This window comes from Oryzias melastigma, linkage group LG8 (genome assembly GCF_002922805.2).
Source record: "Oryzias melastigma strain HK-1 linkage group LG8, ASM292280v2, whole genome shotgun sequence".
Lineage (NCBI taxonomy): Eukaryota > Metazoa > Chordata > Actinopteri > Beloniformes > Adrianichthyidae > Oryzias > Oryzias melastigma.
Genome location: NC_050519.1, coordinates 4999873 through 5013429, shown reverse-complemented (window position 1 = coordinate 5013429; position 13557 = coordinate 4999873). Strand labels below are relative to the sequence as shown.

Genomic DNA, 13557 nt, shown 5'->3' with positions numbered 1-13557 from the left:
GAAATTCAATTTCTTAATTAACTAATCAAAAGTAATTGAATCACTTAAATTACAGTTTTCCTCCCAGAAATGTCTTAGTAAAACCCAGAGATTGATAAATATTTGTTATCTATAGTAATAGTAACCTTTAATTGTATTATATGCATAATTATAAGAATACTTTGTCCCCTAAACTTAAATTATTTTTTACTTTCTACTGTTTCATGCACACATTTATGCACTATTTGGAGTTTATGTATTTTAAAATGTTAAATATACATTTGAATTTGGCTTTGAAATAGATTTTTTTTTACAGAAATCATAGCAAAAATACTACATACAAGCAAAAGATAAGCATCTATACATATATATCAAACTGGAAGATTAATTATGACTTGATTGGAGAATTAAAAGTAAAATAATACAGAACTAGACGTATACACGTACACGTCATGTACATAAATACATATTTGTACAATACATACACATTGAACCCATTAAATATAAGAAGAGTTTAATTAAAAGCCTATAAAGAATCGGTTTGGAATTAAATAGCGTCCTAAGTCGTTTTTAAATAGTTCTGTGCCTGTTTAACAAAAACGTGTCTCATGTTAAACTTGACACTGATTGGCCAATCAACAACCGACACTTCCACAGGCCGGTCTCTGATTGGCTACCTCCCCTATGTGGGCGGTATTTAACTACCAGCTGAGGAAGTGGAGTCGTCAGAGCACTTTACTGTGTATTTTGAGGTGGTCGGACTGTCACCATGATTGTTCCGTTGTTATTTTGTGCCGTTTTGGCCTTTTTCGTCTTCAAATATGTCTACGGAAGCTCCGGGCCGAACCCGTTTGAGAAGGACACGCGCGAGCCTCTGAGGAAGATGGTTCACGACAAGAAGGAAAAAAACAAAGTGTTGAAGCAAGGTGAGTAAAGTCCACTACAGCTGGACGTAAGGGGTTACAGGTGTGCAGCTGGGGTTCCAAATGATTAAAAAAAATAAAATAAAATACAATAATGAAAGTGAAATGGTTTTGTGTTAGCAGCACGAGCCGACTTGAAACCAAAACTAACCCAACAGAACGAAAGCCAAACTGCGCGCGTGCACTCAAAGTTTATTCTATTGAAAAATTATATATATGTATATAAAAAACACATATATTGTATTGTATGCTTTACAAACACAAATGTGGTATTTTTAAAGCGTTTTTCCTTTTTTATTATAATTTTATTTATTTATTGTCCGTTAATGGAAACGTGGCTTTGATCACGTCCACCACCACAACAGTTAGTGTTGCATTTTTATTCTTGAGATATATATATATATATAATCATGCATTAATTTAATTAACCCAATTCCAGTTAATTAAGTTGAAAATAGTTTATAAAAAAAAAAATCAAAATGGAATGATTTTTTTTTTAAATACATTTTTAATTTAAAACTTTTACATCACATGAGAAATCCTCAATTTTCTTCTTTTTTTTTCCTCCCAAAAAAGAGGGTAAATAAAGATTAGAACAAAGAATCTGTTTCTATTTGGCATATTTTCCTTGTCTCACCTGTAGGTTTTGTGGCCAGTAAAGTCCCAGAGAACCTCGACGCGATCATCATCGGCAGCGGCATCGGTGGGCTCGGACTCGCCGTTCTGCTGGCTAAAGTTGGAAAGAGAGTTTTGGTTCTGGAGCAGCATGACCGGGCCGGAGGATGCTGCCACACTTTCACTGAGAAGGGCTTTGAGTTTGACGTTGGTTCGGAAAACAGTTTTCTTCTCTGAGATATGTCAAAAGTTGATGTCTTTGCAAAAAAATAAAATAAAATAAATTGCTGCTGTTGTTACACAGGAATCCATTACGTGGGCGAGCTGTCTGAGAACACGCCATTCTACTGCACGCTGGAGCAGATGACTAACGGACAGCTGCAGTGGGAGCCCCTGGAGAACCCGTTTGACGTGGTGCTGCTGGGACCACCAGAAAACCGCCGCAGGTACCCCATCTACAGCGGCAAGGCTCGCTTCACAGAGGAGCTGAAGAAACGCTTCCCTGGAGAGGAGAAGGCCATCGACGAATTCACCCGCCTGTCCCTGGTGTGTATCGACTCAGTCAAGTGCTTCATTGCTGGTTGGGGTTAGAGCCAAACTTAGTTTAAACATTTTTCTTTGAACTTTGTGCTCAGAGCTGAACACTAGCACACTAAAACTGTCTTATCCAGATTTACGCTGATGTTGTCAGATGAAAATCAAAGGTCAGAGTATCTAAGAGGAGTGTCGGTTTCATTCTTATAGGATGCTTTTGAAACATGGAGAGATTAGTTATGTTTTTACCATTTTTCCACAGCTGTAATTTATTTCAAAATAAGAAACTTTGTCAACTTTCTGTCAACTCATTTTTATTTTTTTATATATATTTCCACTACGGGAACTAAGACTCGCGGCGAGGTGTCTTTTCATTCTTAACTTAAGGATCTGAGAGTTTCTACATCTCTGGAGATTTTTAACTATTAATCAAACACTCATCTTTTTATGGTTTATAATTTTTTACGATTTCTATCGTTAAATTCAGATATGTCTTAAGTCTTTCAGATTCCCAACGCCTTGCAGGCTCCTGTCATAAATTAATAATATGCGACAGCCATCTCTTTCTAAGAACTGAGTACAGTTTCTTGATTGTGATTGGCTAAAGTACATTTTAAGCCACACGTGGTCTGTAACGCTTTATAGCTCATGTCTAAAATGTCGATTTGTAAATTTAAAATAAAAGGAAAGTTGCACCAGCTGCTTTTCCTTGACACACATGTGCAAAAATGTATCGAAGTTCTAGAAATAATAGAAACTGTTTCTATTAAATCATGATTATGCCAATAAATCCAACTGATCAATACTTTGATTTACAGCAGATACATTCAAATTTGTCGCTGCACTAGCGCTCATCGTCATCTATCAAAGGAGACGTTGGCGTCTTGTTCAGACCACGGAGCGGTACGGATGAATAGGTTTTGAGAAATGGGGGTTGGGGATTTTACAGAGGAGCTGTGAATCCAACAATTCTGCATGACTCGCTCAGCTTTGGATGAGCTGTGTGAGGCTGTGGGACCTTGTGGTGCCCGCCGTGCAGACACTATTGGTCACGTGACTAGTTCGAAACGTCTAACATTTTGCAAAATTGCAGTTTTTTTTAAATATGTCCATTACTGGAAAAACTACCTCCTCAAAGGGCAAAAACTTTTTTCCGATTAATGTGAGGTTTTTTATTTTTTTTTTTATTTTTTATTTTTTTTCGAAATTGTCGTTTTTAAATTAGGCAAATTTAGTATTGCAAATCCAATTTGATCAAATGTTTTGGTAAAATTAGAGTTAAAGGGGCCCTACCATGATTTTCTTAGGCCTTTCAAAGTGAACTATATCCATATATATGATCATATATTACCTTTGGAACATTAAAAAACAAATTGTTTATGAAATAGTTATTTTTCGTGAGTCTTGCAAAAAGATGTTTTAAATGCGGCGCTTAAAGGAGCGCTGCATGTAAAGTAACGAAAACCTGTTTGAGATGGAATTTATGGAAGACAAAACACAACTGGAAGATTTACAGTATTCTGCATCTAAAATTAAAGTTTTTTTTTTCTTAGTCATCACTGGATAAGGGGATAAATTGAGGGTTGTTTTAGTTTGGGGGCGGAGCTGTCAGCACAGACTACCTGGAGGGAGCTGTTGGTATCGATCTTACATCAGCACGTTTCCAACCGCTCGTTTTCATGGGTATGGGAGGGGCTGCTGCAGATGGCGCAGGTCTTTAGAGGACTACTCTTAAATGCATGAACGGATCCAAATACCGCTTTGGGGTTCTTTATAGTGACAGTAAAATGCATTTAAAACCTCAAAAAGTAGAATTTTTATGGTAGGGCCCCTTTAAATAAATAATAAAAAATGCTATTTTAAGCTTAATTTTCTTTATACATGTCCTCCATAAGATGAGTTCTGCAAGAACATGATTTCTTTAGAGTGGGTCTTTAAATAGCTCATTTGCATTTAATGTTTTTTAGTTATTTTAGGCTGGCCTCACTTTATCTGGCCTGGTTTCAAAAACTATGTTAATGTATTTGGTACCTCCTCAAACTATGAGTGGTTCCTTCCATTTTATGTTGCTGTTGCTTTTATGACTTTTATTGTGTTAACTTGTGTTTTATACATCTCTTTTATGTCAACCGCTTTGTGTTGTACAGCATGTTAATGAAAGATGCTTTGCAAATAAAGTGATTGTTTTTTTTTGTTTTTTTTTTTTGTCATATATTTCTATAAACAGAAACGTCATCTGTGCATCACCTGTTTTGTCTTCAGAAAACCGGCAATGGTGTTTGGATGGCTGCCATGCTGAAGCTCATGCCCCTCATGGTGGCAAAATTCTTGATCAGCAGCGGCCTCCTTAAATTTGTGTCCTTCTTCTACAAAATGGCGCCCCGCACCCTGAGCGACGTGGTCAACGAGCTGACCGACAACAAGGACCTGCGGGCCGTTTTCACCTACATCTTTGGCACCTACGGTACAGACGGCCGCACAGCTCGGCGCCCCGTTAACCCCTCGTCTGCCTGCAGCTCACAGTTCCCGTCGTCTCACTCTGACCTGCAGGAAACTTACCCAAAGATGCCAGCTTTTCCATGCACAGCCTGATCACCGCTCACTACATGCGCGGCGCTTGGTACCCTAAAGGTGGATCCAGTCAGATTGCCTACAACATGATCCCCATCGTTGAGAAGGCAGGGGGCGCTGTTCTGGTCAGAGCCCCCGTCAACCGCATCTTATTCAACAGTGCGAAGGAAGCTTGTGGTGAGTGAGAATTCCACCTACAAAACGGTGTTTCCAAACTTTTGCAAAGAGGCCACATTTGGTGAAGTCCAACCATTCGGAGTGACATTCTTTGAACTATTTAAATAACTCTGAATGCAAATGAACTTTTGAAAGTCATGTTTTAAAATGTTCTTATGTGCTTTATCTCATGATGGAGGATATATGTAAAGAAAATTAAGCTTAAAATCTCATTTCTAAGTATATTTCAATATAGTTTACTGTAAAACAAGCTGCCAGAAAGATTGGTCACTGGCTAAGTAGCTGTGGGATCATTTAAAAGAGGTGTCGAGCCGTATATCTGACTTGCGGCAGACGAAAATTTGACCACGTGAATGCAGCATTAGAAAAATGGTTGAAATTCTGGTTTTGGACATGCCTGACCCACAGCTTCTGGTTCTTCTGGTTTCAGGTGTGAGTGTACTTAAAGGTCAGGAGGAAGTCCACATCCACGCCCCTATGGTCATCTCGAACGCAGGCCTCTACAACACGTATGAGAAACTGCTGCCTAAGGAGCTCCAGGCCATGCCAGGTCGGTCAGAGACGCTGCAGTCAGTTCCTCTCTGGTTTGAACGGACGCCTCAGCTTCCTGTGTGTTTGTGCAGCGATCCAGAAGCAGCTCAGTATGGTGAACCACGGCGGCAGCGGGCTGAGCATCTTCTTGGGTCTGAACGGAACCAAGGAGGAGCTGGGCCTGAAGGCAGACAACTACTGGATTTTTTCGGACAACAATTACAATGAAATGTTTGTGACTTCTATGACAAATGGAGATTCTCTGTTTGAGTTTTGTGCCGTTACAGATTCTCAACATAGAAATGTAAAAATAATTGAATATTATGCAAGATCAAGTTGACCAAAATCATGTTTTCTTTTAAAGGCTGGAAAGTTATTTCAAAGAAGATAGGGAGGAGTCTAGTAAGAAAATGCCGGTGCTGTTTGCATCCTCGCCGTCTGCTAAAGATTCCACCTGGAATGAGAGATCTCCAGGTAGAGTCTTGAGATCAGAACCTGTGGTTCAGGAACCCAGCTTCCCCTGAAGAACTTTGTTTCTTATTTACAACAGGAAAGTCCACGCTAACGTTGGTCAGTTTTGCTCCTTACGAGTGGTTCGAGGAGTGGAAGGACGAGAAGGTGACCAACAGGAGCGCCGAGTATAAAGCGCTGAAGCAGAAGTTCATCGACGGCGCTCTGGAGGTGATTCTGGAGGTCTTCCCCAAGATCACCAGAGATAAGGTGAGAGGGCGGTATTCACATGAAAGCCTGAGCTACTTTGTGTCTACTTTTTCATACAAGTCTTGGACTATTTTAAGGTTGACGGCATTTTTAAACTTGCATCACAGCAACATAAATCCATGGAATGGCTGTGAAGTTCTTTGGTTTGAAGCAGAACTTTAAACATCATTGTTGTTTGAAAACAAACCCCAGAATCCTGATTGGTTTTCAAAAAGAAAAACTTTATTTGCAAACATTTTCTACAGAGTATTTTGAAAAACAAACCTCATCTAAATAGTTTAAGGGCTTTAGGTCTTCTTTTGCAACTTTATGGGGTAAAATTAGGGCCAGGAATAATAAAAAAAAAACTAAATTATAAATCTGGAAAAAAATAATTGCTATTAATCGCTTTTTCGCAGAAAACCGCAGAATTTCCTCAATTTTTAGACGACACAGCGGCTCGATATTGTGGAAAAATCATGTCGGTCCCCATCCCAAAATGAAATAATGGTCTGTTTCCTCGTTGGAATTGTCCAAAAACTACAAATAAATTCCATATTATCTCTTTAATTTAATAAAATCTCAATCACAGGATGTAAAAAAAAAAAAAGGTTAAAAAAGTTTGTTTATTTTAGAGAGTTTAATTACGCTGATCTCACAGCTGCAGGACACCTGAGCGCGATTAATAAATAATAATTATGTTTTATTAATCACACGCATTAACTAAAGCTGTGAATTTCGGGTTGTCAACATGCAGGTTCTTGTCTTTCTCTTTTGCTGCAGATCGAGTACGTCGACGCCGGAACGCCTCTCACAAACATGCACTATATCGCAGCCCCCAAAGGTGAGGTGTACGGCATAGATCACGGCATGGCTCGCTTTAACCCCGAGTTCACCACTCTGATGAGACCTCAGACTCCACTGAAGAACCTCTACCTGACAGGTGAGTCCATCCTTTAACAGCCTTAAACACACCTGTGCTGCATTTGTCTCAGTCCGGTTTTAAAGAAGTTGTTTTTATAGGCCAGGATTTGTTTACGTGTGGATTCGGAGGCGCCCTCGCCGGAGCCCTCTCCTGCGGCTCGGTCATTCTCAACCGAAACCTCCACCTGGACGCCATCGGTCTGGCGAAGAGAATGAAATATCTAAACAAGAAGCTGAAGGGAGAATAAAGGCTGATTTCCACTGGTGCCTCTGCGTTAACACAAAAAATGTAAACATTAATTTAATCAATTATAAAATTTAATGTATATTTAAGGTGACTTTGCATGTTTACCGACATCTATTGGATGATAAAAGTTTAATTTGGAGGAACAAAAACACAATTTATGTCTTTAAACATGGACGCAGTGAGGAAGGAGAGGGCGTAGGGCCGGTCAGCCGAAGGACTGGAGGAACTATCTGACACAGGAGTGGCAGGACAAACCACTCCTCTGGAGGCAAGGGGGGAGTGGGTACTGACCGTAGACGTAATGAAGACGCTGTAAAGTAATTGGCAGTTATGAGACAGACGGACCAGTGTAAATCCAGCGTAAAGCTGATGCACGTCATGTGATTATTACTGTAGTGCAACACAAGGTTAACACTGTAGTCCAAACTTGTAGTTCAAACATTTCAAACCTGCACATTTACTCTTTTGAGTGTAATATTTGCACAGTTTAAAGACCCACTCTGATCAACTTTTAATCTAGTGTTCCCAGTGGTCTTTTAATAATGATTTTATCTAAATTGTTTTCTGGAACATAGCTTCTGCAGAGCAGCAGGAGTTCAGTAGAAATTGCCTCTGAGTTTAAGCCAGGACTGTTGGCGCCTGCCCACACTTCCCATCATCCATTTGTTTAAATGCTAGCTTAAAACCTCAGTCTAGCATTAGCGGTGCAACAAAACTGGTGAGCAGTATTGAAGCTATGCAGCTACCTTGAATGAGGAAAACGAAGACGTTCACGGATCTATTTGTCTACAAGGACGCTTTTGCTTCTCTAATGTTAATTTATCAAATGTCTGCTTTGGATTTGAAAGAAATGTTCAAAAATAAAACTTTAATTTCTCCTCCATCATAAAAAAGGGAACAAATGTTAACTTAATTTTCATAGGAGTGGGTCTTTGATGTTTTTACTTTGTGCCTAATTTTGTTATTAAAATAAACCTGAATATCATAAATAATTTGTGATGTGTTTGTTTATTTGGAGCCATGCTTTGAAAACATTCAAGAACAAACTGTTCTTCCTTCATATAAATTCTAAGCTTTCTGATTAGTTGACAAATGAAAGGGGTGTGATTTCTCTCTTTTTGTCTGACATTTTAAAGCTGATATCCGCTCGTTTCTGCTGAGGATTGTGGGTCTGCGCGCCGAGATCTCACGGGGGAAAAGTGGGGAAAAAAACAAAAAAATAGCTCGTGCATTTCTTAACTTTTACTAACTGTAACATTATTTGCTTTATATTGCACCGCTTTACTGTTTTCTCTTGTAAATCTCGCCAACAATCAGGTTATTTTCGCGTTTTATCCGGTCTCGACGGCTAGCTAACTGAACGCAGCTACAGGACTGAGAAGCCGCAAATTTAACGGCTGTTATCGAGGAAAAAAAACTCCCCGTTTTTCCAGAGTTTGTTTTTAGTTGGTGAATTTGGTGGAGAGCGGCCATGAGCACCGAGCAGCTGAGCTACGAGCTCCTGGCGGAGGTCGGGGAAGGTTCGTTCGGAAGGGTTTACAAAGCCAGAGAGATCGGGGGGAAACAGCGCCTCCTGGCGGTGAAGAAGTTGAACTTTCGCTTGGACTCGGCCGGAGCTGGAATCCCTCCCTTCATGATCCGGGAGGTGGCGCTGTTGAAAAAGATGGGCTACTTCAGTCATCCCAACATTGTCAAGTAGGTTCAGGATTTACTTACTAAGGTGCAAGAATTTGTGTTCATTTTTTTCTATTCTTTTAGTATCTGTCTATATTTCTTTCTTTTTTTTAAAGTATTATTTAATTAATATTTTATATTATTTTTATTTTATGTTTCATGTATTTATATTTTAAGTTGATTAAATTTATTTTTATTTTATTGTACGATTATTTTACTATTTTAATGATTAATGTTTTTATCTATATTTAATTTTAAATTGATTTTATATAAATATTTTATACTCATTGTTATTTTATTTTTGTATATATCTGTATTTTAAATTATTTGTATTTATTTTTTATTTTATGACTATTTTATTGTTTAAATATTGCTTTATTTTATATCTCTGTATAAGAGACGTCTTAATTATATTAATTACATAATTATGTCATTCATAATACACTTTGTTATTCATTCATTATTATTAATCAATAGTATATATTTGGCAGTCTGTATCATTTTATTTGATTTATTTGTTCATTTCAAGCAGTAAATGTACACAATAATCACCGCTAATTGATTTAAAAAAACAGATGCATTTGATTAATTAAATGTAGCTATAAGTCATATAAGTCAAGTAGAATTATTTAATTTTATAGTTTTGCATAGTTTTCATAATCTGTTTTTTCCTCAAGTAACATAATCATCAATTCTAAAAATTGAGATGTTAAAAAACAAAGGACATTCAAGTAAAAAAAAATTAAAATGTATAAATAAAAAAAAAACAAATCAAAGTTAAACAATAGTCAAAGTCAAAACAATATGAAAAATGTCTTTAAAAACTGTCAAACTTCCATTAAACTATATGCAAAGTTTCAAGGATGTACTTGAAGCATCACAAACATCAGTTGTATGTCTTGTTAAATCTGTTTTAAACATTTTTTTAACGGTAAAAAACTTTTTGAAGCCTTACCGTGAAGTTTTGAATGGAAACCAAACAAATGGAGGCAACTGTGTCATTTCTACAACATAAAAAACACACAATACTATTGGAAAATTCTCCGAAATTCAAAAGGATTGGTAAAATATACACAATATTTGTAGATATTGATATTCTGGATTTTATTTTAGGGGCACGGCAAAGCATTCAAAGGTATGAACTTTTTAATTACTGTTAATATTAAAAATATTTCATTATGTAATGTAGTGTTATTATTGTGGTTAGAACCTTTTTTATGCTACATATGAGTTTTGTGTGTTAATTTTGACAGGAAACGGTGTATAACAACACCAAGATGGAGACACATCAAACAAAAAAGTGGTATTTAAACAAAAAGCTCTAAATATTATATATTTATTTAAAAATAATTACAATAGTGTGAATTAACAAAAAAATATCATTTTATGTCTTTATGTATTTTACTACAGACAGCTTTTACAATTTTATGCTGTTTTTTTTTAATATTTTGTTCTTAATTTGTCTAATTTTTTAAACTTTCCTCTTTTATTGTGAAGCACTTTGGTATGCTATAAGCACTTAAAAAGTGCTATATAAATAAAGTTAATTAATTCATTCATTTTATTTGCATCAGATTTCTTTCTTTCTTACTGAATTACCCACAATTCCTTGCTAGATTGATGTATGTTCAATGAGAAATCTTTTGACGTTTTATGTAGTACATCTTCACTGCAAAAACTGAATCTTAAAAAGTAAAAGATATTTTTTTAATATTTAATTTCTATTTTGCAACAAAAACAATCTGATCACGAATGTTTTTGAACAGCAAAATTGTGTCTTTGTGACAAGAATTTTATCTTAGAGTAAGAATTCAATTTTTCTTACCCCATTGGCCGTTTTTTTTTTTTTTTTCTTTTTTTAAAGAAAATTTGCCAAAATGTTTGACTCATTCCTAAGTGGCCTGTTTTTGCAGTGAGTATATGACAGTGTTTCTGCTGTCCAGGCTCTTGGACGCCTCTGCTGTCCCGCTGGACTCCACCCTGGACCTCACTCTTGTTCTGGAGTACATCGATCAGGATCTGTCCACCTATCTGTCGAAGGTTCCCGCTCCGGGTTTGAGCCGCGGCTCCGTAAAGGTGCGAGTCTGCAGCCGGGTTCCTGCTCCGGGTGCTCGGAGGTAAACGTTGCTTTGCTGCTTGCAGGACGTGATGCAGCAGCTGCTGCGAGGGCTGGACTTCCTGCACACAAACCTCGTTTTGCACCGGGATTTGAAACCAGAGAACATCCTGGTCAGCAGCCGTGGAGAAATCAAGATCGCCGACTTCGGCCTGGCGAGGATCCACACCTTTAATATCGCTCTCACTCCGGGGGTAAGTGAGGACTGTTGTTGAGTTCTTCGCCTCTTTTTGTGTGTTAAATATGTTCTGTTGTTGCCCCTCAGGTGGTGACGCTGTGGTACCGAGCTCCTGAGGTGCTGCTCAACTCGGTTTACATGTCCTCTGTGGACATGTGGAGCGCCGGCTGCATCTTTGCTGAGCTCTTCCTGCTCAGGTTGGACATGTGTGACGTCAGATTTTTGAGCGGTTGCCTAAAGAAACAGCTTTTCTTTTTGCTTTGCAGGCCGTTGTTTAAGGGCTTCACGGAGGTGCAGCAGCTGCAGAAAATATTCGAGTGAGCATTTTTTTCCTCTTTCTGCAGAAGTCAGTGATTCTGTTTTTGCTCTAAGGTGATTTATTATCTCCTGCATGAAGTTAGATTTGTGTTTGCACTTTTGTCTCTCCTTTGGGTAATGACATCCCTTTTTCAGGGTGATCGGTTTGCCCAGCGAGGAGGAGTGGCCTCAGGACAGCCCCATCTCGTACTCTGAGAGCTGGGGGTCTCCGGGCTCCTGCGTCCAGCTGCTGCCCAACCTGGACCAGGACGAGAACGACCTGCTTTCTGTGAGCACTTCCTGTGTTTTCAGGAAAGAAAACACTTATCTTTTGGTTTCTGATGGTTAGTTTAAGTGTGGTGTCTCTTTACCTGCAGAAATGTTTGGTATTCAACCCGGGTCGTCGCATCTCCGCCGCCAAAGCGCTGGCTCATCACTTCTTTGTGAAGCACTGAGGCGACAGAAGGAAGAGGAGGAGGAGGAGGACGCCCTGTCGGCCGACGCAGCGCCGTCAAACCCCAGCATCCGTTTCCTTCTCACAGGCGTTAATCAGCTGTGAGAACGTCAGCATCATGAGACACCTCGGTCAGGTCTAACGGAGGGGTTCAGCTCGACTTGTGGAAGAATTAAGCATTTATTTTGAAAAACTGAAACTTGCTGCTTCCTCTCTCAGGTTCAGTTCTTCAGAACAGGAAGTTGTTGTTCGTCCAGTTATGGATTTGTGTTGCTGCTGATTGTAGATCCGTCTTGTTGTTGAGTTGATTTTGGAAAAGGAGTTTTAAGAAGTATGAAAATGACGAGCATGTTTAACTGGATACGCTCAGGTTTATTTGTGTATTTTATTTCAGAGAGGGTATTTATGGGGTAAAAAGCACAGATTACCCCTGTATTTAATTTTTGTATCGACATATTGTGAAAATATTTTTCTACAAGTTCAACTGTTTGCAAAAAAAAAAAAAAATCATTTCTATAAACAGACTTTAGTTTGATTATTTTTAATGCAGCAACAATAGTGAACTGAAGGGGGCGCTGTAGGAGCAGTTTTGACATCGAAGTGGTTCATTCTCCATAAATCAGTAAAATCTTAATAAATAATATTTTTGTCTTTAACATTAATTTTTTAATTTAACATTATTATGTAATATAAAGTTTGAAAATTGTAGTTTCTTGCACTTTTGTGATATTTTTGAAATCTTAACCGGCCCATGGTTGAAGGTTTATGTCTGTAAATATCCCTATAATTATAACTGTTAAAGACATTTTATTTTGAAATCTGCCCTGGGAAATCAAATATCCCTCATATCTCAGATTTAAAGCAGGATTTTCTTTTTTTGTTTGTTTCAAACTGTACATATTATCTGCTTATCCTTTTATCTTTTATTTTTCTTTTTTCAATCATTTAATTTAGGCTCTACCATTCTGTATTTTCTTTTAAATCTATCAGACCACAAAATTCTCTACCTGATTTAAGTGATTCATGTGTAAACTCGACTCTGGTTTTATTAGTTTTGTGGTTTTAAAAAAAAAGTTTTCAATTAGGGACAAAATCAAAAAAAGTTCCTGAAACTTTTAACTAATTTTGGGGATTTGAGGATTTTTTTTAGAAACAAAATCAAAAAGTTTAATTTAGCTTCTTTAATATTAACAAAAGCTTAAAACAAAAACCAACTCTGATCTTCTTTTGTGTCATTATAAAAGTGTCCCGGTGGTCTTTTAAATGCTGTTACACTGTTTTTAGACTAAATCCCTTAGAAATATTCCTCTGAGTTGTGGGCGGGACTGTTGTTAAAGAGTAAGCCTGCCTCCACTTCCCATCATCCCTTTGTTTATGCTCTTCCGTTATAGTATAGCCCCTTACACCCCCAAGCTAACATGATGTGTTCAGTTTTGATCCAGATGTCAGCTCAGGTGAAGAAATCAAAGACGTTCATGGATCTGTTTGTTTGCCAGTGCATCAGAATGGAGCGGAGCAGAGAGCTTGTGATCCCCCCAGCCTATTTTCTACATCACAAATACACTCTTTTTCAAGCTGCAGTTTTTTACTGCTCCTGATTTATTTGAACAAATAAATATTCAGAAATGCTATTTTGTT

At 37.8% G+C, this 13557-nt stretch overlaps 2 protein-coding genes across 3 annotated transcripts; both read left to right on the top strand.

The window, feature by feature from the left end:
* The first annotated feature begins 686 nt into the window (after positions 1-686).
* Positions 687-8189, top strand: retsat (retinol saturase (all-trans-retinol 13,14-reductase)). The gene is made up of 11 exons (XM_024272837.2): positions 687-905; positions 1546-1728; positions 1822-2063; positions 4314-4515; positions 4602-4799; positions 5230-5349; positions 5423-5561; positions 5695-5804; positions 5881-6050; positions 6813-6972; positions 7053-8189. Exons 1-11 carry the CDS (start codon positions 749-751, stop codon positions 7199-7201), a joined length of 1830 nt encoding a protein of 609 aa, XP_024128605.1. The 5' UTR covers positions 687-748; the 3' UTR covers positions 7202-8189.
* A 109-nt stretch (positions 8190-8298) lies between these two features.
* Positions 8299-12439, top strand: cdk21 (cyclin-dependent kinase 21). 2 transcript variants are annotated; one of them, XM_024273066.2, is made up of 9 exons: positions 8299-8895; positions 9988-10009; positions 10128-10177; positions 10818-10950; positions 11017-11184; positions 11256-11365; positions 11435-11485; positions 11622-11754; positions 11843-12439. In XM_024273066.2, exons 1-9 carry the CDS (start codon positions 8672-8674, stop codon positions 11918-11920), a joined length of 969 nt encoding a protein of 322 aa, XP_024128834.1. In that variant the 5' UTR covers positions 8299-8671; the 3' UTR covers positions 11921-12439. The 2 variants fall into 2 exon arrangements, with proteins under 2 accessions (XP_024128834.1, XP_024128835.1); XM_024273067.2 differs by lacking the exons at positions 9988-10009; positions 10128-10177 and having other exon boundaries at positions 8313-8895.
* Positions 12440-13557: the final 1118 nt, after the last annotated feature.

What these genes read in the sequence shown, in the direction of transcription:
- retsat (XM_024272837.2), top strand. Translation starts at nt 749, where the DNA reads ATGATTGTTCCGTTGTTATTTTGTGCCGTTTTGGCCTTTTTCGTCTTC. An exon ending in AAACAAAGTGTTGAAGCAAG is followed by an intron (nt 906 to 1,545) that starts GTGAGTAAAGTC and finishes TCTCACCTGTAG; the next exon opens with GTTTTGTGGCCAGTAAAGTC. An exon ending in GAAGAACCTCTACCTGACAG is followed by an intron (nt 6,973 to 7,052) that starts GTGAGTCCATCC and finishes TTGTTTTTATAG; the next exon opens with GCCAGGATTTGTTTACGTGT.
- cdk21 (XM_024273066.2), top strand. Translation starts at nt 8,672, where the DNA reads ATGAGCACCGAGCAGCTGAGCTACGAGCTCCTGGCGGAGGTCGGGGAA. An exon ending in GCTGAGCTCTTCCTGCTCAG is followed by an intron (nt 11,366 to 11,434) that starts GTTGGACATGTG and finishes TTTGCTTTGCAG; the next exon opens with GCCGTTGTTTAAGGGCTTCA. An exon ending in CAGCTGCAGAAAATATTCGA is followed by an intron (nt 11,486 to 11,621) that starts GTGAGCATTTTT and finishes TCCCTTTTTCAG; the next exon opens with GGTGATCGGTTTGCCCAGCG.